The 27,036-nt window shown below is 40.5% G+C and overlaps 1 protein-coding gene across 1 annotated transcript in view; it reads left to right on the forward strand.

Moving 5' to 3' along the window:
• Positions 1 to 6,433: 6,433 nt before the first annotated feature.
• BMP3 (bone morphogenetic protein 3) overlaps positions 6,434 to 27,036 on the forward strand; it is a 28,251-nt gene continuing 7,648 nt past the window's right edge. The window contains exons 1-2 of the mRNA XM_059066511.2: positions 6,434 to 7,429; positions 24,010 to 24,920. Coding sequence (XP_058922494.1) covers positions 7,105 to 7,429; positions 24,010 to 24,920 — 1,236 coding nt within the window. The 5' untranslated portion in view covers positions 6,434 to 7,104. The remainder of the gene's footprint in view (positions 7,430 to 24,009; positions 24,921 to 27,036) is intronic.

Consider the following 27,036-nt stretch of genomic DNA (forward strand, 5'->3'; position numbering starts at 1 on the left):
TTTTATGCCTTTAAGTTTGTGGTAATTTGTTATGCAGCAACAGAAATCAAAAACAGTTGGAGTGACAGGAACCGGAAGCCATCTGGGAGACAACTCATCTAGAGTAGAATATATTAGCAACTAAATGAAAGAGATTGCAATATAAATATAAATAAAGAGGACAGATGGCAGAGATATCACAGAGATAGCTTGCATGGGACTTAGCAATGATTAGACATGGTGGTCAGAGAGAGAGAGAGAAGGCAAATGTGACTCTAAGACTTGGAACCTAGATGGCTATAAGGGTAATGGTGCCATTCACAGAAGAATGGAAACCAAGGATAAGATGGTGGGGAGGGTGATGATCAGGTTCATTACAGATGCACAGAATTTATGATGCCAACAGAACATCCACAAGTTTATAAAAAATGGAGTCTGAAATTTTGTAGGTTAGGAAAGTCATTTGGGGAGTTTCTGAAAAGTAAATAAAAGTACATAGCTAAAGTGACTTAACTACCAAGGAAATAATTAGAGAGATTGGTATGAAGTTGGAAGAGGATCCCGGAAGAAAGGCCTCTCCTACTTCTGTATTCTGGATACTTCCTCTGCCTGGAATAGCGTATCTGAAATTGTCCTGGAAAACCACTTATTTAACTTTCAGATCTCAGTTCAAGTATCATCTCCTCCATGTAGCACTTCCAGCTTTATTCAGCCATTCAAAATTATCTTAAGGTTTCTTAAGTGATAATATCCCTATCTCCCCAGTAGACTAAGTTTCCAGAGGATAGGGACCATTTCATTCCATCTCTGTATTCTCAATACCAAACTAAGCATCAAGAACACAGTAGAGGACTTCCCTGGTGGCACAGCGGTTAAGAATCCACCTGCCAATGCAGGGGACATGGGTTCGAGCCCTGGTCTGGGAAGATCCCACATGCCACAGAGTAACTAAGCCCACGCACCACAACTACTAAGCCTATGCTCTGGAGCCCAGGAGCCATAACTACTGAGCCCGCGCGCCTAGAGGCCGTGCTCTGCAACAAGAGAAGCCACCACAGTGAGTAGCTCGTGCACCACAACAAAAAGGAACCCCCGCTTGACGCAACTAGAGCAAGCCCATGTGTAACAACGAAGACCCAATGCAGCCAAAAATAAATAAATAAATAAATAAATAAAATACAGTACACACTAAATATTTGTTGAATGAATGAAACAACAATATGTGTAATCAAAAAGATAGGAAGAAGCCAGAATAGGTAAGATAAAAAAGGAACAGAGTTTCAAGGAGAGGGTGGTAGATAGTGTCAAACACTCAGATAAGGATGAAGCCTGGGGGTGGGGGACGGAGGATGGTGGCAGTTGGATTGGTGATTAGAAGGTTAGTGCCTAATACAAGGACAGTTTCAGTAGAGTACAAAGATCTTGCTACAGATGGTAAGAAATAAAATGAAGTGATGTGATTATAGGTAGTGAGAAAGTGAAATGTTAGGTGTAGACTACTTTTTAAACAAGTTCAGAGATCAAAGAAAAGAAAGTGAGAGGATGATAGTTTGTGAAATAGATATGGAAAAGAGTTTTGGTGTTTGGTTTTGTTTTTAGAATGGAGAAAAACTAAACAAGTTTACAGGCAGAATAGAAAATAACTAATAAATGGATTGAAGATTCATAGACTCTCAACATTGGGAGGGTCCTTATATTAAACCCTGTTAGTTACTTTACATTTTCCATTGTCCTTTCTTCCTTTACAACTGAACTCAGATTCTATTTGCAATGGCAATGTGCCCAGGCTGAGACAAGATACTCCTGTCCCCCTCATTTAGATAATTTTGAATGACTGCAGGTAAAGATGGCCATGAGATAAGATTTAGACCAGTGAGGTATAAGTGATAACAGCCAGAGCTCTGAGAGAGTGTTTGCTTTTCTTGATGAAAAGGAAGAGATATAGCTGGTGCCTCCCCTTTCCTCCTTCTTTCTTCCTTGAGCAAGGGCTGGATGGCTGGAGTTGCAGGAGCCATCTGGTGACCCTGAGGCAGCAAGAGAGAAAAGATGAGCCACCTAAACATTACTAATGACATTGTCAAGCCACTGAACAAATATCAACAGCTCTTTATCTGCAGATTTCTTACAACAGGATGAAGAATAAATCCCTATATGTTTAAGCTGCTGTGAATCAGATAGATATAGATATAGATATAGATATAGATATAGATATAGATATATCCTTTCAGTCAAGTAAATTTGCAACTAATAAGGCTTTAAATATCTTTAATCAACATTCTGATACTTGAATCAGTTCTAAAATTTCTCCAAGTTGTCATCTACATTATGTTTATATACTTCCAGATGCAGGAAATTTATTAGTTATTAAAACTTTCCAGACCATTTTGGAGAGTTTGGACCATTAGAAAGTCTTCTCTTCTCAAAAACATTCTATGGTTCCCTACTTTCCCCTTGATCTAGCATTCAAGGTCCTCCATAAACTCATTCTAGCTGACAGTCCATCTCTATTTCCTGTACTCTCCAGCATACATGCTCTATTCAAATCAGATCAACCTTAGTCCCAACAGGCACAGACTTATTAACACAGCAAGCTCATTCTTACTTCTGCAACTCATCTCTTACTGCTATTCTTTCCTAAATTACAAGTTCTTTATGTTTGACTTGTTTAAAGTCCTACTAGTTTTTCAAGGCTAAAAAAAGACTCACCTTTTCCAGGAAATCTTCTCTGACTACTCCATCTCCCATTGATTTCCTCCTTTTGATTGACACAGAAAATTGTGACACAATCTAAAAACATGGTTGAACACTACTTCTCCCATTATTTGTTAGTTGGCCCATGTAGGTTTCTTTGGTTCACCTACTAGAAGGTTAAACCCCCTCCAAGCCTAAGACACAATCTTCTTATATATTTTCCCCACAATTGCTACTGCAGCCTTATGTAAGTATTCAATAAAAATTGTCCATGGGATGTTTTCAGAAAATAAATGTATATAGTGCCTAAGAAGGCTAATAAGAGGACATGCATTTTATATATATATATATACACACACACATATATACATATACATATATACATATATACACATATACATACACATATACATGTATATATACATACACGTATATACATATACACGTATACATATATGAGTATGCATATACACACAGAGAGACATGATTATGTGGTCAAAAGTAGAGCTCAACTCAATGTAATCCACTAAAATCTCTAATTTGCATTTGTTGTTAAATTACAGAAATGCCTTTCTTTAACTCTCCTTGTGTTTAGGAAAAGAGACTGATAAGTGTCCTCTGATTCAGTGGTTGGTGGTAACAGTAACAGCTACTAGCTAAGATAAAAATAGGAAACTCCTATTACTAAAATATAAGAGATTTTAATTAACCAGACTCAACAAGAAATCAGACCATGTACCACCATTGGATTCAATTCAGAAGTTCCTTGTTTTGCATAGCTACAAATCCTCCAAGTATCAGGTAAGCCAGATGCTCAACCAGAATTATGATTCCCATCTTTCATCCCTTTGGGGGGAAGGCATCTAAAGATGCCAGCATTCTGAGACAACTTAAACCATCCAGATCTGTGATTCTGTGAACTTTGATAAAAGAAACATTGTGCTACGGTTGTGAAGTATCACAAGATGGCATCTCTAGGTACTCTGATGAGGGAACTATTACTCCCAATTCAATTTGCTTTGAATTCAGTTTCTCAGGAGGTCACTCAGAGGGTCTGACATGAGTGTCATTTCTTTGTCATTGAAGAACATTATGCTGCTGGCTTGATCTGTTCATCCCTTGCTCCATCTACTTGGGTGGAGGTTAGTTGTAAATGAGGCGCTTTTGGTCCAGGATCTGGCTGCTACAAGTGTTCTTCAGTTTGCCAGCTTTTATCCACACTTTTTTAACCTGGTCTTTTGTAATTACAGGTGAGAGTCCCAGGTAGGGGTTAGTCTACCTGCTTAATATCTCCTTGTCACTTTGTTTACTCTGAATGTAATGGCTGGTCACTAAACTATAAAAATGAGTATGGCTTGACCTCTGTTTTTTTAACCTCTGCTTTAGACAAAAACATACAAGCAATCTCTCTTAGCTCAGAGCTGATTCTTCTTAAGCATTTGTTATGAGCTAGGCACTGTACTAATCTCTTGACATGGGCTGTCCCATGATATTTTACAATGACCCTGTCAACAGGAACTATTACTTTATACTTATGACTCAAATAAGAAAATGGAAGCACAAGGAAGGGAAAGTATATACATCTAGGAAGAAGTAAGGGTAGACGTTGAAGACATGTGGTCAACTCCAGCAGTCACAGCAGAGCTTCTAAAAAGGGAAAATTACATCGAGTACAAAGTAGAAGTAGCAGTGGAGTTATGCACTAGAGCTAAAGGAAGGGAAGTCTTGGGGATGGTTTCAAAACAGAGGAAGGTGAAACTTAAGCAATGCAGACTGGGACTGGGAGAGTGCCAGAACTATATATTTGAAGGTCAGAGGTGATCACCAAAGCAGGAGATATTTTTTCTCAATTTGTTATCCTCTCAGGGCAGGTTATAAACATGTGAGAAACCCTGAAGGCAGGCCAAGAAAGAGGAGGCAGCTCACAGAACTGAGAGAGAGCAAGAAGCAGAGGGAAAGAACCAAAGATTCACAGAGAAAAATCAAAGAGGGAGAGAATTTCCAGGGCCTATTGAATTTTGCCATTAGGTCTTCATTATTAATCACAAAAGCTATTATGAAAAAAAAAAAAAAAAGCTATTATGTTCTTTATGCCAAGCAAAGATCACACACAGAATCTCACATAAGTCTCACAACCAGCCTTGAAGTTTGTGTTATTATCTGCAGAACAGTTCCAGGGGTGGCCAAGGGCAAAATCCAAACCACAAAGGGTTGAGAAGTGACTTAGTGGGGAGGATGTAGTCTGCATTTGGGATAAATTTGGGATACAAAGAGATTGAGCCCCTACTGGAGGCAAGCCAGTGTGCCAGTCAATGTAGCACTGTCTTCTATTGTCATCCAAACAAAACTCTAAAAGGAATGTGTCCTTATCCACCTTCAAAGAAGAAAGGGAGATTTGGAAGCCCAATGTGATCCCACAGCCTATATTCTTTTCCATAAACCCCCCTCTGCTCCCACCGAGGGAACAGATAGATACGCTGCAACAGACATTTACCGAGGTCTTTACTGCAGCAGGCCAGGCACTGTGCAAAGAACATGTACCTGAATTGTCACACTGAAACTTCAGTTTAAATGCTAGTTTCTTAGAGAATGGACTTGAGGATACGGGGAGGGGGAAGTGTAAGTTGGGACAAAGTGAGAGAGTGGCATGGACATATATACACTACCAAAAGTAAAATAGATAGCTAGTGGGAAGCAGCCGGTGCTCTGTGACCACCTAGAGGGGTGGGAGGGAGGGAGAGGTAAGAGGGAAGAGATATGGGAACATATGTATATGTATAACTGATTCACTTTGTTATAAAGCAGAAACTGACACACCATTTTAAAGCAATTATACTCTAATAAAGATGTTTTTTAAAATAAATTAAATAAATACTAGTTTCATTATTAATAGTGTGATGATTAACAGCTTGAGCCCAAGAATCAGACTCCCTGAGTTTGGAGCTCAGGTCTGCCATCTAGGAGTGTCCTTTTGCCTCAGTTTCCTCATCGGTAAAATGGGCTTTCTCGTTACAATCCTTTAAAGATAATACACTTGAAATCAAAAGAACAGCGAGTACCTAGGGCGTGATAAGTATGTGGTAAAATGTTAGTTAGCTAGTAGTTTAATCGCCATTTTACAGCCAGGAAAGACAGGGTGAGGAAGGATATCAGAGGTGCTAACTCTGAGAGCCCGCTCTGGATTCTGGCGTGTCCCAGAAGTCTTTCCGTTTCACCACCGCTCGCAATCCTGCAGAGAATCCTCTCGAGGGGGAATTGGGGGGGGGGGGGTTGTAGTGTGTTTGCTTGTTTATTTGTTTTAAGACGGGATTGACTCCACTCGCTCGTATTTTTCTCCTGGGGGCGGGTGGGGAGGGGGTGGATGCAAAGTGAAGATGCAGAAGAGAAGGAGCGACGATGGGTAAGCTCTCAGAGACAGGGAGAGATGGCAACCTGGCACAAGTGCAGGGTCCGCAACCTGGGTCTCGAGAGGCCCACAAAAGGAAGAGAGAATGGTGTTCACATCTTGATGGTGTTTGGAATCAGAGGCGAAAGTGTCCAGGAAGGAGTTTATTTTTCCTCTGCTCTCTTGTTGGCCGGGACATAGCCAATGTTCTTGAAGGGATTAAAAAAAATAATACCCCGTCCTTCCTACCCTTTCCTTCTTCCTCGATCTTCTCCTTTGCCCCCTCCTCTCCCCTACCACCCCCAACCCTGCTTCCTCTTCTCTCCCTCCCCCTACTGGTTTGCTTGTTACTTCCCCCTTCTCTTCTCTCCCGGCTATAGCGGGGTCCCAGCTGTCTGCGAGGGCGAGGGATACAGCAAGATTGGCTGCGGACCGTACAGATCAGCCAGAGAACGAAGGCAGTCTCTCTCACTCTCTCTCTCTCTCTCTCTCTCTCTCTCTCTCTGTTGCACACAACACACACACACACGCGCACGCACACACACACGCACGCACGCATACACTCAAAACTCGGACTGGCCGCACCGCGGCTGCTCCAATCCTTGCACAAGGCGAGCGAGCGCCCTCAGGACCGCGGCGCTCAACCCCGCTCCGTCTCTGCGCCCGGCCCGGCGCTAGTTCCCGTGCCCAGCGCGGCAACTTCGGCCGGCTGATCTCGAAAATAAAGCGGGGAAGGAGGGTACAGACAGATCCGAAAACACCCCGGTCACACACGCCACGACTTCAGCTCTTTCTTGGGGTCCGAGTGGAGACTGCGCCGGCAGCGCCCTGCGCTGGTGAGGTCCGCGCCGCTGCCGGGGAGGAGCCCACCTGCGGGTCCGCGATCGATCGGCGCAAAAAGTGGGGCTGGTCGCTGTCCTGCTCAGGCAGCGTCCGGGCTCCGGGCGCCCTCGCCCAGCTCGTTGGAAGTTCAACCTCCCTCTGTGCCGCCGGCCCCGCGCGCCGCAGAGGGACCCCCCCAGGACGCAGCAGCGGACGCGGACCTCGCTATGGCTGGGGCGCGCAGACTGCTCCATCTATGGCTGGGCTGCTTGTGCGTGAGCCTGGCGCACGGACAGAGACTCAAGCAGCATTTCCCGGAGCTCCGCGAGCCTGTGCCAGGCGACCGCACTGCAGGGGGTGGCCCAGACCCCCTCCCGCAGCCCCTCGACAAGGTGTCAGAGCACATGCTGCGGCTCTACGACAGGTACAGCGGCGGCGTCAGAGCCGAGGCGGCGCGGACACTGGGGTCCTCGGAGCGGGGCTCGCCGCCTCTGCTCCCCCAGCCCCTGCGCAAGGGCAACACGGTTCGCAGCTTTCGAGCCGGAGAAGCAGGTGAGTGCCCGAGGCGCCCCCTTTCCGCGGTCCCGCCCCAGGTCTCGCCCGGGACCCCCACGGCTTCCTCGTCTGCCCTGTGTTACCCAGAGACCTTCCCTCGCCCTCCAGCTGCCCTCCGAGGCCCTCGGTCCTGTCACACCCCGCATCCCGCCTGTGAGTCAGCCCAATGGAAGAGTCCGGATTGAGAGGGAGAAGTGGAGAGAAGCGCGCCGAGCCCTGGAGGGGGTCGGCTGGAGGAAGTGCGTGAAAGAAGGGAAGGGGCGGCCCCCCCACCCCACCCCCGGCCACAGGGTCCTCCTGCCCTGGGTGTCTGGAGCTTCTCCGGGGTACCTTGTGCTGATGTTTCTTAAGTCGGTCAGCGGAAATTCCCTTGGACTGGGCTTTAGCCATGTTTACCTAGAGGCAGATGTCATTTTATGCCAACCCCGGTGGCCCCAGAGAGAAAAGTCACACCTGAACTAGATGTCTTCCCTCGGGCTTTTAGACAGTCGCTTCTCCAGACCTTGCACCTCCTCTTAACTCGCGTACTCTGTGTTACTATATTTGACACTTTCTACTTGATAGTCCCTTGGTGGCAAACACACAAACTAAATCAGGTGCTTGGGTGTTTCGATTATTTAAAACCCATCTGGGCAAATAGGGGCTGTACCACCCACCCTGGGAGGAGCTGGGAGAGAGGGGAGCAGCCGTGGATGTAAACACCTCTTGGAATCCGCCGATGAAAATCTGCTCATCCAGTTTTTCAACACACAGATCACTGCGGACTGAAATTCATGGCTTAACAAGGTTTCTCCTGGCCCCTGCGGTGAAGCAAATAACTTATGCTAACAGCCTGCCTCCCTTGTGCTAACAGCTTGAGGGAAAGTTTCCTGGACACTAACTCGGTTTATGTGCTTTGAGGATGCACCAGGCTTTTCTGTTCACTACATTCATGATAAAGGGACCTGTCTTCAATGAAAGGTTGAAAAATAGCCAAGAACTTCAAGTAAGGAGGCCATGCCTCATGCTCTATCAATTGTGTCAGAATCACTAGAAAGAAATCTCCCAAAGCTTTGATATGTAGGACTCCTGGAAAAGAGCAACACAAAAGCATCCATCAAGGAAAGCCCTAGGTTGACACTGTAAATACGCTCTAGAGCTCATAGGCATGATGACATTTACAATAAACGTGAATTATGCTTTCCAATGCAGAAGTCTTCAGCTATAGTCTGAGCTGAACCAGATTTCACTTTCTTCCTAAAACCACGAACATGATCTATAAGGAGTTGGCTTTTGCTACGGAAACAGAAACCTGCTCTGGTTCATCCACAGTGTGTCAGCCACTTGAGAAGGCTGTCCTGACAGCTGACCATACCAGTGAATGCCCTGTTTACTTTAGTGCAACTCCAAGGGCAGAGCTCAATGAAGAAGTAGTGTGGGAGAAACAAGGGTAGTTGGGTGGGCAAGGCAGGTGGCAATAATGAAGATACCTGAATCATTCTTATCTCGATATTCATTTTCTTGGTACTATTCCTAGGGAGTAGCTGAGGTACCCAAAAGGTGAATAGCATTTTTGGTATCAGCAAGTTTCATTTTAGTATGAATCACGAGGTTTGGAGGTAGCATGTGAGTTTGTTTCGTTCACACCTATTGCATAGTGTTTTTTATGTTTGTTTTAGACTGAGAAAAGCATGAGTGGGAGATGGATAAGGATTTGAATAACTCAGGCCCCATTTACTTTTTGGGTCCAACTCACTCCATGCATTATAATTTTAGTGTCCCTTATCAGCCTCTCTGTAGTCTTATACCATCAAATGATAAACTCTGATACAGAGGCCAGAAGTTCCCTTGAAATGATGAATTGCAGCTTGAAGCATATATACAAGGCTGCGTGCCCTGATAAGAAAAGTAATTCCTTTAACATCCTAGAGACTGTCTTAATGACTTATTCATCAAATGTAGACACTGGTTTTTGTGGAAGCTGAAGTGTCCTGTTACTACATTGGAGACTCCTGGAGAGACTGTTCGCCTTGGACCCCTTCCAAGAGTGTTTAGTTACTAACACACTAGAAGGACCTTATTATGAGGCAGTTCTGGCTTTAAATAAGGCAGGGCTCCAGGAAGGTGCTAAGGCTTTCATGTGTGTCTCTCTCCTTTATCCATAACAGCATTTCTGTAACATCCTTCATCTTGTGACATATGTTCTGATGCAGGCGAAAGATGCTGTCTGCATTAATAAATTAGATATGTTTTCTAGTCTGTAGTGTTTAAGTTTTACAACGTAGGGGCTTCTCCAAACCAAGGATGTTAACAGATTTCAATGGAAGGTCAGGTGTGTGCTGTATCTATGGAGTGGCTGCTGTTCTGGCAGACTTTCCCAGTGCTTATTCAGGCTGAGTTATAGCCTTAGAGTCCTATTTGCTCCTTGGAACATACCTGATTAAAATTATTTATTGTTCTAAACCTAGAATATCTTTGGTTGAAATTTAGCTGCTGTGGTCTCCCTCTGATTACTTTCTACTTAAACCATTACTTGATGGTGGGTGGCATTCATCCTAAATACACTTTCTGCTAACCCTTTTCTCCTCCCTCAATGGTGTGCAGTTGGTGTGCCAAAACCGTAAGTTTGGAGAACTCATAAGTCTTTCTGTGGTGTGTAAGGGTTTACATAAAGATACGTTTTATCTTTCCCTTTGTAAAAGTTAATTTACAAAATTATTGATGACAGAGAAGTTCGGCTTTAGAAAAACACACCGTCTTAAAGGAAGTCAAGAGGGATATGAAATCAGCTTTAATTTTAATCTTAGTTTAAGTTGTCCTTGGCTTCTATGTAATAAAAGAAGAGTATTTTACATGAGGTTTTCTCCTGGCTTGATCCTTTAAGATACATACTTTGTGTTCTTTAGTTTCTCATCATTTCCATAGTCAATCTTATTTTTCTTAATCATAAATTTAACCTCTTTAGGGAAAGCGATTAAAGCACAGATGTTCTTATTAGGAAACTATCATTATTTTAATTTATGACATGTAACTACAAAAATGGTTGCATTTCAGTGGATTTATGCCACCTTAAAAAAAAAAAATCACACAGACTTCATAGACAAAAAGAAAAGAAAATTGAGGAAAGTCAGACCCAAATGTGAATATTTTCCTTCAGTGAAAAAGGGGAGAGTCTTTCCTACTGTAACCAAAAGTCTTTAAAAATGAAGAATTATAAAGTGACATGTTTCTGAAGTGCAAGTCTAAAATATGTCTTTAGGAAAGATATAATTAAGGGCTAAACAATCTTCCCAATAGGAGCCAGTCCTCTAAAATGCATGGGCCAGTGGGAAAGCATCATTTTTGATAGATTTGATGGCAAGGGGATGTGATAACTTTATTAAAACACAGTTACCTTGAAATCCCTGGCACCTAGAAACTAGGCTTGAAATTAAAGAGTACTTAGATTATCTGATGTTTTTATTCCAAGAACAATAGTACATCTGGAGAGGGGGAGCTGGATGTGCAGCTGCTTTGAATTACACACTACTTTGAATACATGATAGCCCTTAATGAAGTTTTTACTGTAATAGGCAAGACAGCTTTACAATCTCTGACATTTAAAAATCCATAAAACCATGAATTCTTGATTATCTATGCTAATGGAAAAGAGAAAGAGAATGTATTACATAGAAAATAATTTAAATTTAGCTTTTTAGTATAGTTAGACATACTCAAAGAGACCAAGAGACCACGAGGGTCAATGAAAAACATCCCCTAAGCAGATAATTCACTTGGGGAATATTTGTACATTAAAAATATATACATAATTAATAATATATTAAAAGGGTTACAGACATTTTATCTAAGCAGTGGAAATTTATAAGCACTTGATTGACCCAGTTCAGATTTTTCTAAAAATTAAATAGAGATGTGGATGTCAAACCTGCTCTTAAGCATTTTGGAATTATACAATTTTGTATTTGGAAGAGGCTTTAAAGAAAGCAAGTCCAACCCCTTACCTAAATGGAAGAAGAAATGGGCATTATGATGTATTTGCCAGACAGTTTTTCAAACATACTGAGCTCATCTCAAAAACCTATGATTTCTTATCATCTTATTTTCTAGGAGAAGATTTTTTAAAAGAGGGTCTTTAAAAGATGTTAACAGGTGTTACATAAAATTGCATTCCATGGTCAAATAAGTTTGGGAAAAATGATCAGTTTGCTTTGGGACCTTTCAGGTCCTTTAAATGCAAGTGGACCCTCTTAAGAGTGGATCACTTTCTCCCCAAGAGAGCATTTTAGAGAATTATGGTTCTAAGATATCTATTTGGGGAAACATTGGTTCAGAGCCTTCCTAATTTCTCAAGAAAGAAGATATGCAAAATTCAAGTGAATATTATGACTGAAAACTGTCTCATTTCTCATTTGTTTATTCAGGATGTTTACTTACATTGTTAGTTTTTGGACTTGAGTCCAGTAGGCATTGTACAGTTGGCCCTCCACATCCCTGGTTACCAGGGATCCAACTACAGATTGAAAATATTTCAGGGGAAAAATTTCAGAAATTTCCCCAAGGCAAAACTTGATTTTGCTGAATTATAAATACTCTAGAGATGGTTTAAAGTGTACGGGAGGGGCTTCCCTGGTGGCGCAGTGATTGGGGGTCCACCTGCCGATGCAGGGGGCGCGGGTTCGTGCCCCGGTCCAGGAGGATCCCACGTGCCGCGGAGCGGCTGGGCCCGTGAGCCATGGCTGCTGAGCCTGCGCGTCCGGAGCCTGTGCTCCGCAGCGGGAGAGGCCGCAGCGGTGAGAGGCCTGCGTACCACCAAAAAAATTTTTTTAAAAAATTAAAAAAAAAAAAAAAGTGTACGGGAGGATGTGGTAGGTTATATGCAGATACTATGCCATTTTATATAAGGGACTTAAACATCTGTGGATTTTGATATCCGCAGGGGTCCTGCAACCAGTTCCCTGCGAATACCAAGGGCCGACTCTACCATCTTCTTGACTAAATATCTTAAACTTCTCTGAATGTAATTTTAGAGTTTCTGTCATTAAATTTTATTTTGCCTGTTTCCCTGTGAATTCTCCTTCATTGTTTTCTTCTATAGGATTAATATTTATTATTTTACATATAAGCTGGTATTATTCTTTTAAAAGAAAAGCTACTTTATTTGTGGAAAAATTCACTAGAGATCATGCACATCACTTCTTTAATGTTTTACCACAATTAATCCTTGGTTATAGACACCTATCAAATCTCTTATATAATCCCAATTTGTTTGCTGTATTTATTAGATATAGTAAAGCTCATACCTATCAAAAAGCCTAGTGAAAATTATTGAGCAACTTTGCATATACTTTGTATTTGCTATTCAGGATTTTTGTGCTCCTACGTCAGAACTTTTCTCCTAAAATTTTAATGGTTTTCTCATATATCCAACGTGTATACCCTAGTAATCAGTATCTTAATAACTTTATTTCAGTGGTATGGTGGAAAGAAGTTTGGCATCACAAATAGTCTCTATTTGAACTTTCCTATGCCAAGTTTCAATTCAGAGTGAATTTTTAGGATTATGTTACAAACACATGAAAATAGAATTTTGTAATGGAAACACTGACATAGTATTAATCAAGTGACACAAGTATACCAGGATAATATCTACTTTGGACCATAGTAAACCATGGCAGTATGACTGAAGAGCCCTCTTCTATGGAATATATTTTAAAATCCATAAAATTGCTAGTCTATTCATATGTTAGTAGTGGCTGTGTCCTAGAATATTTTCAGGGATGATATTATTAAAGGCACGGATGTCTCTTTATTCATCTGAAACATCGGCATGTACTCCATAAAGCCAATTGACCATGTTTTATTGACCCCTTTTATTTTATTGACCCCTTCAATGATCTACCTTCCTTTACGACCCATCGTTTAGAACCACAGTAAATGCAGTGCCTTGATTTTATTTGGGCACACTTTAAATAAAAGTGTTTGGACAAACTGATCCTACTGTATTACCAACTTCAGTATGTTCTTCTTCCTTTATTGAGTGAGTAAATATTAAATATTCCTATTAAATATTATAGTAAGTGTTAAATATTCCTTTTATAAAATAATTGCATCCAATAGCTTTAGAAATGAAAGCTTCTTTGCCCAGTCCTCTGATTTTACAATTAAAACTATTGAGGCCCAACATGATCTTCTTTGCTTTTCCTTCAAAGAAAATTTTAATTTAATTGCATGGAATTAATCTAAAGACTCTTTGAATTGAGTATAATTGCTGCATTTAAGCATGGGTTAAGATAAATAGTTTTCAAGAAGAGAATAAATTCCTAGAGTTTCAGTTTTTCTGTTTCCCGAGTCTAAGCATTAAGAGATCTAAATGCTAATATTGGCTGAATTGCTAATTAATAAAGTTATCTGATATTGCTAGGCCTAGTTTTGACATCTATCAAATGGCTTAAGTCACACCTACTGTGCTAGTCTCACAGAAAGATGGTGCAACTTAACTGAAAAAAATTGAGTGTGAAAATGCATAGAAAGTTTGGAAGCCCTATATAAATGAGGTATTCATAATATTTGGAGATATTGTTTCTCTCTAGCTTCCCACAAAACCTGCGTAAAACATTAATAATTGCAGTTGTTTGTAGCACAAAGGATATATCTGGGTAGCAATGTAAATATGAAGCGGTAGTAGTCCTCTTGTAACACAGGCTATGCTGTGCCAAACCTACATTCAAGAAATTACTGTTTCTATCCTGACCTTGGTGGCTGCATGCAGCAGAGATGCACCTTTTTATAGTGATTTCTTGAAGTTAGTTTTTCTCAAAGTATGGTCCCTGGATTGGCAGCACCAACACCACCGGGGAATTGTTGGAAATTCTCCAGCCCACCCAAACCATCTGAATCATACTCTGAGCTTGGGGCACAGAAATCTCTGTTTTCACAGGCCATCAAGGTGATTCTGATGCATGTTTGGGACACTCTGTTCTAAGCTCATGTCTCTGGAGTTTTGAGTATCTTATAACCAGCGTCTGAAATCTAGGATTGATTAACGTTACAGTTCTGGTCTCATCTGGCCCTTTTAGTGGGCCTTTCCCCCAGACAAAAGGTTTATTAATTTATGTAAGGGTAACTTTCTTTCACTTTGGAAGGTATATTAATGTCTTTATGACAGTTTTACCCTGGGGAGGAGTTCAAAAGTAAGTTGATAAAGACGTCTTACCCCTCTTTCACAGCTGCAGAGAGTTTGGGGCCTGATAGGATTGCTAGAAAGAGGATGATGGGGCAGGGGCCAAGTCTCTGGAGGGCAAAGAGCATATCTCATTTCATGCTTGTATTCTGAAGGCCTGGCATAGTTTGCCACACAGTAGGCACTCAGTAAATATTTCAGTTGACCTGAATTAGATGTTCAGAGGACTAGATAAGAAAAAATAGTAGAAAAGCTATTTGCCAGGCAAAGGATTCTTTAAAAATAAACTTGCCGCGAAAGAATTTCCCACGAGGCACACTTTACCACCTATACGTTGAATGGCAAAACTCTTCTCTTTTATATACCACTGTTCTTGTAATGCTTCTTTTCTGATGAACTGAAACTCCATACAGTACTTATCCCCAAGAAGGCCTTTCGCTGACCTGAAAGTTTTTTCACTTGAAAGCTTTTTCACTTTAGTGTGAAGTAGGAAACACTTTAGAATCTGGTAAGTTTATACCGTTGCTCGTTCAACAAATCTGACAAGTATTTTTCAGGATATCAATGCTCCAGACTGTGCAAAGAACTAGGAGTTCAAAACTTTATCTGGACATGGATCTACCCTCCGAGAGCTCACAGTCTAGGAATGCCCTTGGGTGGAGGCTAAGAGCAGATAAACTGATTAGTGAACATTTTGCTGTTCTAGAAAAACATGCATTATACCATCTTTGGCCATGTTTTACTTTGGACATAGAGAATGGTTGTTTTGAGATCCCATAAAAGTCAGTCATTTGACTGGAACCCTGCAAGAAAAACCACGTTCTGACTTTGTGTTCTATTTAGAATCTCTCCATCTCACCTTTGCCTGGAAACTGAAGGTGGCATACAGGAACTGCAGCCTTGACTCCATAATCTATAGCAAATATTCAGCCAGTGACCGTGGGCGTATATGGCCCTGTCCTAGGCACCCCTGCATTTCTAGCAGCTGTGCTTTGTTTGGAGAAAGAGGTGGAAAAAAAGAGTTGTTCTTAGTTACATATTTTCTGTATGACTAAAATGTTTTCCCTGCTTCCTGGGGATTTAACAAATCATCAAGATTTCATTTAGTCTATTTGTTTTAAAATCAGACTGTACATAGAAAGCTTTCCATTGTATATTCTATTTCCCTTTGAAAACGTTCTGTGTAGGCCAGCACAAAGGTGACCTTCCACTCACCACTCCCTGGGCACTGCCTCAGCTGCTCCCTGAGAGGAACTGAGCTGTCGCAATAGTACAGCTGGTCCCAAGTCACAGTTTCCTTGCTGAGCCCTTGGTTTCATGAGGTGCAGGTGCTTTCTTTTCAGATGAAAACAGAAATAGATCTTCTACCTTTATCTAATAACCAAACTCCTAAAAAAGTCCATATAGGTAGTACAAGACCTGGGTTCCTCTCCAAAATCAATGCTCACGATGGCTGGCTTTTATGGTCCTTCATTTTTACGTTTCTACAATGAATAGGTTGTACTAAATCTGTTTATTCACAAGAGAAGCATTTATTGAGCACCGCTTAAGAGTTAAGCCCCATGCTTGGGACTGAAGAGTGATGTAATTACTAGAGCCTTGTCTTTATGAAATTTATGGTCTTAGGAAGGAATAACAATATAATGAAAATAGTAATAGAGGAGGGGTCTGAACCGAAGGAGTGGGTTGTCGTGACGAGCTTTCCTCTGCTTTGCCTTAAAAATCGAATCTGGATAATAATCAAGGAGAACTACGTTGGGTGAAAGCATTTCAGGGAGAGGTGGCAGCAGCTGCAAAGTCCTAACAGATGTGCAAAGGAAAGTATGACTTGTTCTGAAACTCACCTGACTTCTAGACCCCTTTCCAATTCACAGGTATTATGACTCTAGAAAATTCAGAATAAGATTATCATGCCAATGGCACATCCTAACTAGACCACAGTAGACATATTCTCAGCAAGGAAAATCCAAGCTTGTGCCAGTGCCAGCAAACAGTAAGAAAACAGCACCATCTATTGGTAGTTATATTTTGGCATCAAAAACATTTCCTTAGGAAGAGCTGGAAATTATAGCCTATCATAGTTCCTTGAAAGGGATCTGAGACGTTATCTAGTTCACTTTTCACACCTTCCCTACCATAAAGAGATCCTCCCGTAATAGTCTTGAATTATGACCATCTCTCTTCTGTCTGCCTGGTCCCACAGGGGTCTCACCCTCAGGCTAGACACTTAGAAAGTCATTACTTAAGTTGACCTTGATTCTGGTTCCATTCAGCTATCACCTTTAGACTTAATTCTCATCTTTGACACTGACAAGAAAAACCCTGATCTCTCTGCAGCCCCTCAAACATTTGCAAACAATTCTCACGTCACCGATTAACTTTTTTTTTTTCTTGTTCCAGAGCAGGTATTCTCTATTTAACTCAAATTTGTAAGAAATAACTTTAAGACCAACATCTTGGTAACTTTCCTAGTTGCTCTCTTTTATATCAATAAACTAGTTAAAATGAGAGAACCCAGAATTAAGCATGCAACTCTAGATAGAATTGGATTGGCATGGCACAGTTACGTTCTCTGGTATCTGAAGACTACCAACAGCCTAAAAATACATAAACTATTGTTTTGTAACCTGATAACATCTGCCATTGCTTTTTAATATTACTATTATATGTTTGTTCTTATTAACCAGAAAGTATACCTCCGTTTCCGGATTCATCGATTCCAAATAGGTAAGTATCGGAATATTTCAGAAGAATAGAAAAAGTGAACACGAAAGCATTTTCCATTCACTGATATTTCAACATAGATATCTTCTTCACAGATAAGTCTGCTACTCATGGGGAAGAGAGAGAAGGCTACTGCAAAACTCCTGTTGTTAAGTATACGAGAAGATACTTTTTTGAAAAGTTAAATTAATATAAAATCTAAAAAAGCATGAGTGTAATTGAATAGATATTATTACCACACATTTCAACTTGCAGGGAGGTATTTATCTTATCTTATATACTCTATTGCACTCATCTACTCAACTCCATGCATCTCTCTCGCTACTCTTTTTGTCCATTTATAAAGACTAAGTATTTGTTGACTTGTTTTAGGGAAAAGAACATTGACTTGCACAGAAATGAAATGCTTAAAGTCAGGGAAGGCAAAAATAAAGTATGGGTTAAAGAAATCAAGGAATGTTTTGTGGAACTGTTGAGACTTCCAGCTCATTGTTTTAAAAGACGTGGGGAGGGCTTCCCTGGTGGCGCAGTGGTTGGGTGTCCGCCTGCCGATGCAGGGGACGCGGGTTCGTGCCCCGGTCCGGGAAGATCCCACATGCCGCGGAGCGGCTGGGCGCGTGAGCCATGGCCGCTGAGCCTGCGCGTCCGGAGCCTGTGCTCCACAACGGGAGAGGCCACAACAGCGAGAGGCCCGCGTACCGCAAAAAAAAAATAAATAAAAATTAAAAAAAAAAAAAAAAAAAAAAAGACGTGGGGAGGAGGGAGATCTAGGACAGGCAGAGGTAATGCGTCTCCTCATCTGGGTGGAAATAGCAAAGGCATCGAGTGCTACGTATCATACAACACCTTTAGTTAGGAGCTAAATGTGAATTGGCCGTTCCTTTTCTGAATTTCGGCAGTTTAGGTGTCTGTAAGGACTTCGAATAACTACGTTAATCTGGGATATTTTTATAAGTTTCCATTAAACATTGGAAATATTGCTTATGCAAAATCTTCCAGATGTCCAGCATTGCTTGTGACTAGAATGTGCTGCTTTTATCTCCTCCCCAACTCTCCCTTTTCCTCTCTTTTTTTTTTTTAATTGAAGTATAGTTGATTTACAATGCCGTGTTAGTCTCAGGTATACAGCAAAGTGATTCAATTATACATATATATATATATATTCTTTTTCAGATTCTTTTACCTTATAGGTTATTGCAAAATATTGAGTGTAGTTCCCCGTACAGTAGCTCCTTGTTGGTTATCTATTTTATATATAGTAGTGTGTATCTGTTAATCCCAGCCTCATAATTTATCCCTCCCCACTTTCCCCTTTGGTAACCATAAGTTTGTTTTCTATGTCTGTGGGTCTATTGCTATTTTGTATATAAGCGCATTTATATCGTTTGTGTTTTTTTTTTTTTTAGATTCCAAATATAAGCAATATCATATGATATTTGTCTTTCTCTCCTCATTCTTAAAAGTCTGGTTAAAGGTTTCATCTTCCCCATACATGGGAAAAGTTCATTGCTCCCTCCTTTGTGCTCCAAAAGCATAGTTAACACCTTTGACGGAAAGTAGCATCATCACGGTGTAGCTACCTGCATATTAATCTTTTCCCCTTGTCCTGGTGTGGACAGCAGTGGCCATTGGGCAGCCCTGGGACCCAGCCAAGGGCCCAGCACCTAATAGGTGTTCAATTCATATTTGTTAAAGTAAAACATTTGTTTTGCTTTAGTTCCTGTTCTTTGTTGGTTGTAGTGGTTTTATATGTATACTACACAAGTAACACAATTGAAGCTATGTGTATAATTGCTTTGCCATAAAGTACTGTTGCTCAACTGCCCATTTAACTCTATTTTAGAGCAGTTTGTTGGTCTTTGACTTTTGATGGCAGATTGAACTGATTAGCTACAGCTGGAGGGAAAATTTAAAAGTATTCACCAAAATTATCTTAATAGAATACGTCCTTAATAATGGAAGGTGTGTTGCATTCCAAGAAAATAATCTTTTGCTCAACTTACATTTTGGTTTGCATATTCATGTTGAGCAAATTCCTAATTCTTCACCACCTTTGAAAAACAATGCCTTTTTTATTTCCTTTTGGACTATATGACCACAAAAATGGTGGTCATTCTACTGTCCAAGAGAAATTTACTTTGAACCACAGATGTGAGCCACATATGTAATTTAAAAATTTGAGTAGCCACATTAAAAAATATGAGAAGTGAAAGGAGAAATTAATAATATATTACATTTTAAATGTTCTGCACCCACACCAACAAGCAATTCTTGAACACCAGCGGAGGGTCTGAGAATTCAGCTGAATTCTGCCACCATCTACCCAAAGACGGCATCAAATTCCCTAGGTAAAGCGCTCAGTCCCACAAGACTGTCCTCCACTTCAGATGCCTGTCCCAAACCCAGGTTGTTTCCTGTGCTTCTGACCAAACTAGCTACAGATTGGAGTTTCCCACAACCTCCTCCTTGGGTTTGGTTAATTTGCTAGAGTGGCTCACAGAACTCAGGAAACCCATTTACTCACTAGATTACCAGTTTAGTATAAAAAGATATAACTCAGGAACAGCCATATAAAAGAGATGCAGAGGGCAAGGTAGGGGAAAGGGCTCGGAGATTCCACGCCCTCTCTAGGCATTCCACTCTCCCCAATCTCCATTTGTTCACCAACCCAGAAGCTCTCCAAACCTTGATTTTTAAAATTTTTATGGAGGTTTTGTTACCGAGTCCAAGTTCGCTCTGCTCGCCACAGGACAGGATAAAAATTTGGAGATGAGGTGTTGAGTCAAGGAATACGATTTTATTTGGAAAGCCGAGAAGATGGTAGACTCGTGTCTCTGAAAAACCATCTTATCAGGGTTTGGATGCCAGTTTCTTTAACAGCACGGAGAGGGAGAGGAGATGAGGAAGTAAAGTAAAAAGGCCATAAGTTTTGCAAATATCCCCTGGAATGGCCAGCCTTGGGGAGGGGGTGTGTTGATTTCTTCTTTCTTGCAGCCATTCACAGGTGGACAGGGTCCGGATGTTTCCCTGAACAAAGGCACTTTGGTTTAACATTCAGGCAGAGGAGCAGGGTTCCCCGAGGCAGGCCATTATGTATAGACAGTATCCTTTTAGTGAACAAAAGCAGCAGAAAGCAGAGGTTAAAGTAAAAGAAACAGATCCAATATGTAGTCACATTTGGCTCTTCCCTGTTACAGCTTCATTATGTAGGCATGGCTGATTAAATCACCGGCCATTGTTGATTAATTCAACTCTCAGCCCCTCTCCCCACCCCAGAGGTGGGGATTAGAGCTGAAAGGGCAAACCCCCAATCCCAGGCAGCCAGACCCCATTCTTAGGTCACCTCCAAAAGTCACCTCATTAACATAACAAAGGACACCTTATGGCTCTCATCACCTAGGAAATTCCTAGAGTTTTCGGAGTTTTAGACCAGAAATGGATATGTATTTTTTATTATAAATCACAGTATCACAACATTTAACCCAGTGTATACAAATATTATGATTTCAACACGTAATCAATATAAAATATATTAATGTGATATTTTATACTAAGGCTTCGAAATACAGTGTGTAATTTTACACTTACGGCACACCTCAATTCAGACTTAAGTACTAGTTGCTATCATAGTTGACATTGCAGGTCTAGTTAGCTAACATTCATTGTGTTTTTTCCTAAGGGCTGTGTGCATTACCTGCATTCTTTCAATTAATTCTCACAACAACTCTGCCGTTGATACTATTGGGCTCATTTTACAGGTGAGCAAACCGAGACTTGAAGAGTTTAAGTAATTTGCCTGAGTACAGCTATTGGGTGTGGTGGGGCTGAGGCTGGGCCATAGGGCTTTGTCTTCAAACGAAGGCACTGAATTAAAATTAAAGCCATCGGAAGAGGCAGTATGGCGAGTTCTGTGACATTTATGAGACGATATTGAAGATTAGACACAAGGTGAAGGCTGGTTAACAGCAGGGCACAAGGTGTCTGGAAACGTGTGAAAGAAGGAAATATTTTGAAGCAAAATGTAGGGAAAAGGAGTAGGATTGGTTTCCCCAATAAGACACCACCACCCGCATGCCTCGGAGTTCATTTCTTCCCTGCCAGTGTGTTCCTTTGGCAACCCTCTGACTGCCACATACTTAGAACAGAGTGACTTCTCTTCCTTCCATTTAAAACTTCCATCTGGGTAAAAGTACAAGCTCTTTGAATGTATGAATTAAAAGTATTAATTAAAGCTAGAGTCTGAACAAGCCTGATGCCATGGCTTTGTTATAAAGGTCTGTAAAATATTATCCTGGTGTCATGGATTATACAAACATTCACAAATGGCAGTTTACTCATTTTCCCTCACACAATGTTAGAAATGAGTAAAATATGTTTCCCACTGCACTTCCCTTATAAATGGGGACTCAATGAACTCATTTTAAGTTTCCAGATCTTTATAAAAATGTTTTGTTTTTACTAAAATATGTTTTTGATCAAGAGCATAATTTCATGATTGCGTGTATGTTTCTGAAACAAATATGTATATGAAACAAGTGTATGGAGGAGGGCCCAGGCTCTGGTGACCGATCCCAGGACAAGGGATTCTTGAGCCTAAGCTCAGCCTTACCATTAGCTCATTAGATGATCTCAAGAAGAGGAACCAATTTCTGCCCTTACTAATCAATCGCCCATTCTGTTACTCTCTCATTTCTGCATCTGAAGACTTGGAAATACAAATTACCCAGTTTCAATAATTTTGTCACACTCTACAGAAGCAATTCAACTCTTATATTCATGTAATGTCATAAACTTTAGACAAGCTCCACAACAGCACTAATTCTTCATGACACCTTTGAATGTGTGACTCATTTTTTCAGATGTTATCTGAAGATGGAGCTATATGGTCTTGCTTACCCACCCTCATCCTGCACCCTTAACTTTGTGAGGAAGATAGAAGAAGGGGTAATCCCTGTATTATGGTTAACACCAGCACTAATAACAATAATAATTTATACTTAGAAACACTTACTGGACCCTTTATGAACTGATTTACACACATCTCATTTAATTCTGATGACAGGAGTATTATTCCATTTAATGAATGAGAACACTAGTTATGTAGTTAATAAGTGGCTGAGTTACATAGTTACATAGTTAAAAAGTGGCTGAGCCAGGATTTGAATCAAAGTGAATTTACTTCCGCCAATGCTTGTAACCATTAGGCTAGATGCTGCTTCAGATAAGATGCTATCATGACACTGTGCCAAAATTATAGGAATAGTTCTTGGCAGTCTCATAATTAAAAGCCAGAACTCTCAGCTCTCACACCACTAAGTTTACAAGTGTGTTTCAGTAAAGGAAAGAGAAAATTAGTAAAAATGGCTGATCCTTGCTTTCATCTTCATCCAGTTTATAAAATTAGTCCTTTTGTTTAATTGTGGTGAAAATTACTTAATTTAAGCATGGCTATCTTTAAGTGAACAACTCAGGGGCATTTGTTATCTTCACAGTGTTATGCAACCACCAGGTTTATCTAGTTCCAAAATATTTCTATAATCCCAAAGTAAAACCCCCTACCCATTAAGCAATTTCTCCACATTCAGCCCCTGGCAAACACTAGTCTGCATTCTGTCTCTATGGATTTACCTGTTCTGGATATTTCACGTAAATGGAATCGTACAACATGGGACATTTTGTGTCTGACTTTCATTTAACACAATGTTTTCAAGGTTCATCCACACTGTAGTATTATCAGTCCCTCATTCCTTTTTATGGCTGAATAATGTTCCATTATATGACTACACCACATTTATTTATTCACCCATTGATGGACATTGAGTTGTTTCTACCTTTTGGCTATTATGAAGAGTAGTACTGCTATAAACGTGCATGTATGTGTACTTGTTTGAACACCTGTTTTCAATTCTTTTGGGTTTATACCTGGGGTAGAATTGTGGGGTCATAATTCTATGACCTCATAATATGTGTGACATTTCTATGTTTAACTTTGAGGAATTGTCAAACTGTTTTCCACAGCAGCTGAACCATTTTACATTATAGCCAGCAATGTAAAAGTGTTCCAATTTCTCCACATCCTCACTAACACTTGTTATCTTGTTTTTCTTATTATAGCCAGCCTAGTATATGTCAAGTAGTACCTCATTTTGGTTTTGATTTACATTTTTCTGATGACTAATGATGTTGAGTATCTTTTCATGTGCTTGTTGGCTATTTGTATATCTTCTTTGGAGAAATGTCTATTTGATTCCTTTGCTCATTTTTTATTGGTTTGTTTGTCTTTTTGTTTTGAGTTGTAAGGGTTATTTTTATATTCTGGGTCCTAGATTTTATCACATATATGATTTGAAAATATTTTCTCCATTTATAGGTTGTACAGACTTTCTTGATAATGTCTTTTGATGCACATAATTTTAAGTTTTGATGAAGTCCAATTTATCTATTTTATGGATTTATCTACTTTTCTGATTTATATGTTATTTTCTTTTCTTTCTTGCACTTTGGGCGTCATATATAAAAATCCACTGTCAAATCCAAAGCCATGAAGATTTTACCCCTATGTTTTCTTCTAAGAATTTTATGTTTTTAGTGCTTATATTTAGGTCATTTGTTCATTTTGAGTTAATTTTTGAATATGATGTGAGGTAGGGGTCACGTTTACTCCATTTACTTTCTTTTTTTTTCTTCTTCCTAGGAACACTTGAAAATGAGAAACTGCATATTTTTAACCTGACTTCTCTAACCAAGTCTGAAAACATTTTATCTGCCACACTGTATTTCTATATTGGAGAGCTAATAAATATCAGTCTGAGTTGTCCTGTGTCCCAAGGATGCTCACATCATACCCAAAAGAAACACATTCAGATTGAGCTCTCTACGTGGATCCTCAAATCCACCAGAAACCAAAGTCAACTCCTGGGTCATCTTTCAGTAGATGGAGCGAAACTTCATCGAGATTTTGTTTCCTGGATATCTAAAGACATCACTCAACTTTTGAGGAAAGCCAAGGAAAATGAGGAGTTCCTCATAGGATTTAACATTACTTCCAAAGGACACCAGCTGCCAAAGAAGATAACACCCTTTCCTGAGCCTTATATCTTGGTGTATGCCAATGATATTGCGATTTCTGAGCCTGAGAGTGTGGTATCAAGCTTGCAAGGACCCCGGAATTTCCCCACTGGAGCTGTGCCCAAACTGGATAGCCATATCAGGGCTGCCCTTTCTACTGAACGGAGGAAGAAGCGCTCTGCTGGGGTCCTGCTGCCTCTGCAGAACAATGAGCTTCCTGGGGCAGAATATCAGTATAAGGAGGATGGGGTATGGGAGGAGAGAAAACCTTACAAGACTCTTCAGACTCAGCCCCCTGAAAAGAGTAAGAACAAAAAGAAACAGAGAAAGGGACCTCACCAGAAGACCCAGACTCTCCAGTTTGATGAACAGACCCTAAAGAAAGCAAGAAGAAAGCAATGGATTGAACCTCGCAATTGTGCCAGGCGGTACCTTAAAGTGGACTTTGCAGATATTGGCTGGAGTGAATGGATTATCTCCCCCAAGTCCTTTGATGCTTATTATTGCTCCGGAGCATGCCAGTTCCCCATGCCAAAGGTAGCCATTGTTCTTTGTCCTGTCCTTCCTATTTCCACAGAGTAGAAAGGCACAAGTTGAGTGTGTGTTTTCATTTACAAAATCCATCTGGACCTTTATTCTTCTTGCATTCTAAAGTGTAACAGGTAACATGGTTATGCTTGGTTTTACTTTGATGGTTGTTAAAATAATATGAAGTCAATATTGGTATGAAGAAGGATATGAGAAAAAAATGTATGTGTAAAACATGTTTTTTGCATTGTTTCCAAACACAGTGCATATTCAGCTACCTGGTCACATGTGAATCTGTGCCGGTCCACAACAAGCAAGCCCCAAATGGTAGAAGGCTGATCTTTGAGGGCGTATTCAGGGAATGAGTGAATGTCATGAGAGCAAAAGGAAGGACTAATTGAACTGATGCCCTGATTCAGAACATTTTTGATAGTCTCTTGTGAGATGAATTGTCATCATGGGGCCTAGGACCAGGGTTGGGCTAGGAAAACTTACCTCATGAAATCCACCAGATGTTTATATCATTTGCTTCTCTGATAAATATCAAAACAGGAGTCAGAATAGGGAACAATGACTCTGTAGACTTCTAAGACCCATTTCAACCAGTCAGAGCTTACCTGTGCCTCTTCCAAAATCAATGGACTGAACTTCATCCTATCAGTACTCAGAATCCTGACAGATCTATTCTCAGAAGCCTTCCCAACCCCATCTCCATCTTGCATAGCAAGTCCAAGCGACTGTTCTGTTTGAATTTAGAGTTAATAAAACATATTTGTACCTCTTTGCCTTCCGTTAAGCTTATTGCCGCACTTTCATTCTTAGCTTGTAACAATTGGAATTATACAATGAAAAGTGTTCTAGAAATAGAATTCAGAGGAAGAATAAGAGTGGTTTTTTTGTTTCATTTTGTGTTTGTTTGTTGCAAAACATGAAGTGAATCAACTTCTGCTATTGTATGTTGATGGAGGAAAAAAACCCTTTGCCTCAAAAAGTGACCAACTTCTGCTTACAGATCTTTAAAGCAGCTTGTTCATGTTACAGGCCTGTGATCATTAGGATGCTAAGGGCAACACACCCATAAAGCAAAGGGCCGACTGAACAAGAGCAGGTCAGCCTCAGGGCCAGGACCTTGATTTAAATCCCATTTTCCTGTTACAATGCCTCAGGAAGATGAGCTTTCTACATTTTCTAGACCTTGTGAATTCCATGTTTTGTCAACGCAAAGTAAGCATTATATACATTTATAATGACGTAAACTGCCTTACCTTGTCTAAATATTTATAAAGGACATTTTACTGATCAAACGAAACTTGGTCGAACTGGGATAGCATTTAAAACACACAACAAAGATGCCAAATATAACAGACAGTGATGAATCTTTATTTTACAGCGTGGCTTGCTTTGTGGCATTGAGAGGCAGAAATGCATTCAAATTGTCTCTAAACCTGGGATGACTGATTTTAAGTGGGTCTCTGAGTCTTCCAAATAATTCCTCTCACTCTCATAAACTGTGGTTTCTTCTAGGTAGCCTGGGGAAGGACTTTCCCTCTTTCCTCTTGACTCCAGATTTTAAGACCCAGGGAGCCATGATAACGTGGAGATACTTAGTCAGTTAGCTTACCTGGCCTGGTCTCCACAATTACCCCAATTTGCCTCTCCTATTTCCTGGCTCTGCTTGCTTTTGCTGTTCAAAAACCTTGCTTCCATAGATCTTCACTGTGGCTCTCAGTGATCTAAAGAATAATAATTCAAAAACTTATGAGGGTTAAGTTAAGAATAGAAAAGTTTAAGGAAAGAAGTGTGGTAGTGCAACAGAATGAGTAAATGTGCATGCTCTATCATTGCTGGGTTTCTTAACCTTAAGATGCCTGCAATTTGTCTCAGGATCTTGTTAATCTGTAGGTTCTGATCCAGTGGTTCTGAGGGTTGAGTCTAATATTCTGCATATCTCACAAGCCCCTAGATGTTGCTGATGCTACTGGTCCACACATCGTACTTTAAGTCGTCAAATCCTTTTGCCTTAAAACTTGGTTCCACCTCTTACCAGCTTTGTGGTTTGTTTGTGTTTTTTTGCTGGGGGGAGTTACTCAAACTTTCTGTGTGTTAGTTTTCTCATCTTTGAAAC

Source organism: Kogia breviceps, chromosome 6 (assembly GCF_026419965.1).
Source record: "Kogia breviceps isolate mKogBre1 chromosome 6, mKogBre1 haplotype 1, whole genome shotgun sequence".
In the NCBI taxonomy this organism is placed as follows: Eukaryota; Metazoa; Chordata; class Mammalia; order Artiodactyla; family Physeteridae; genus Kogia; species Kogia breviceps.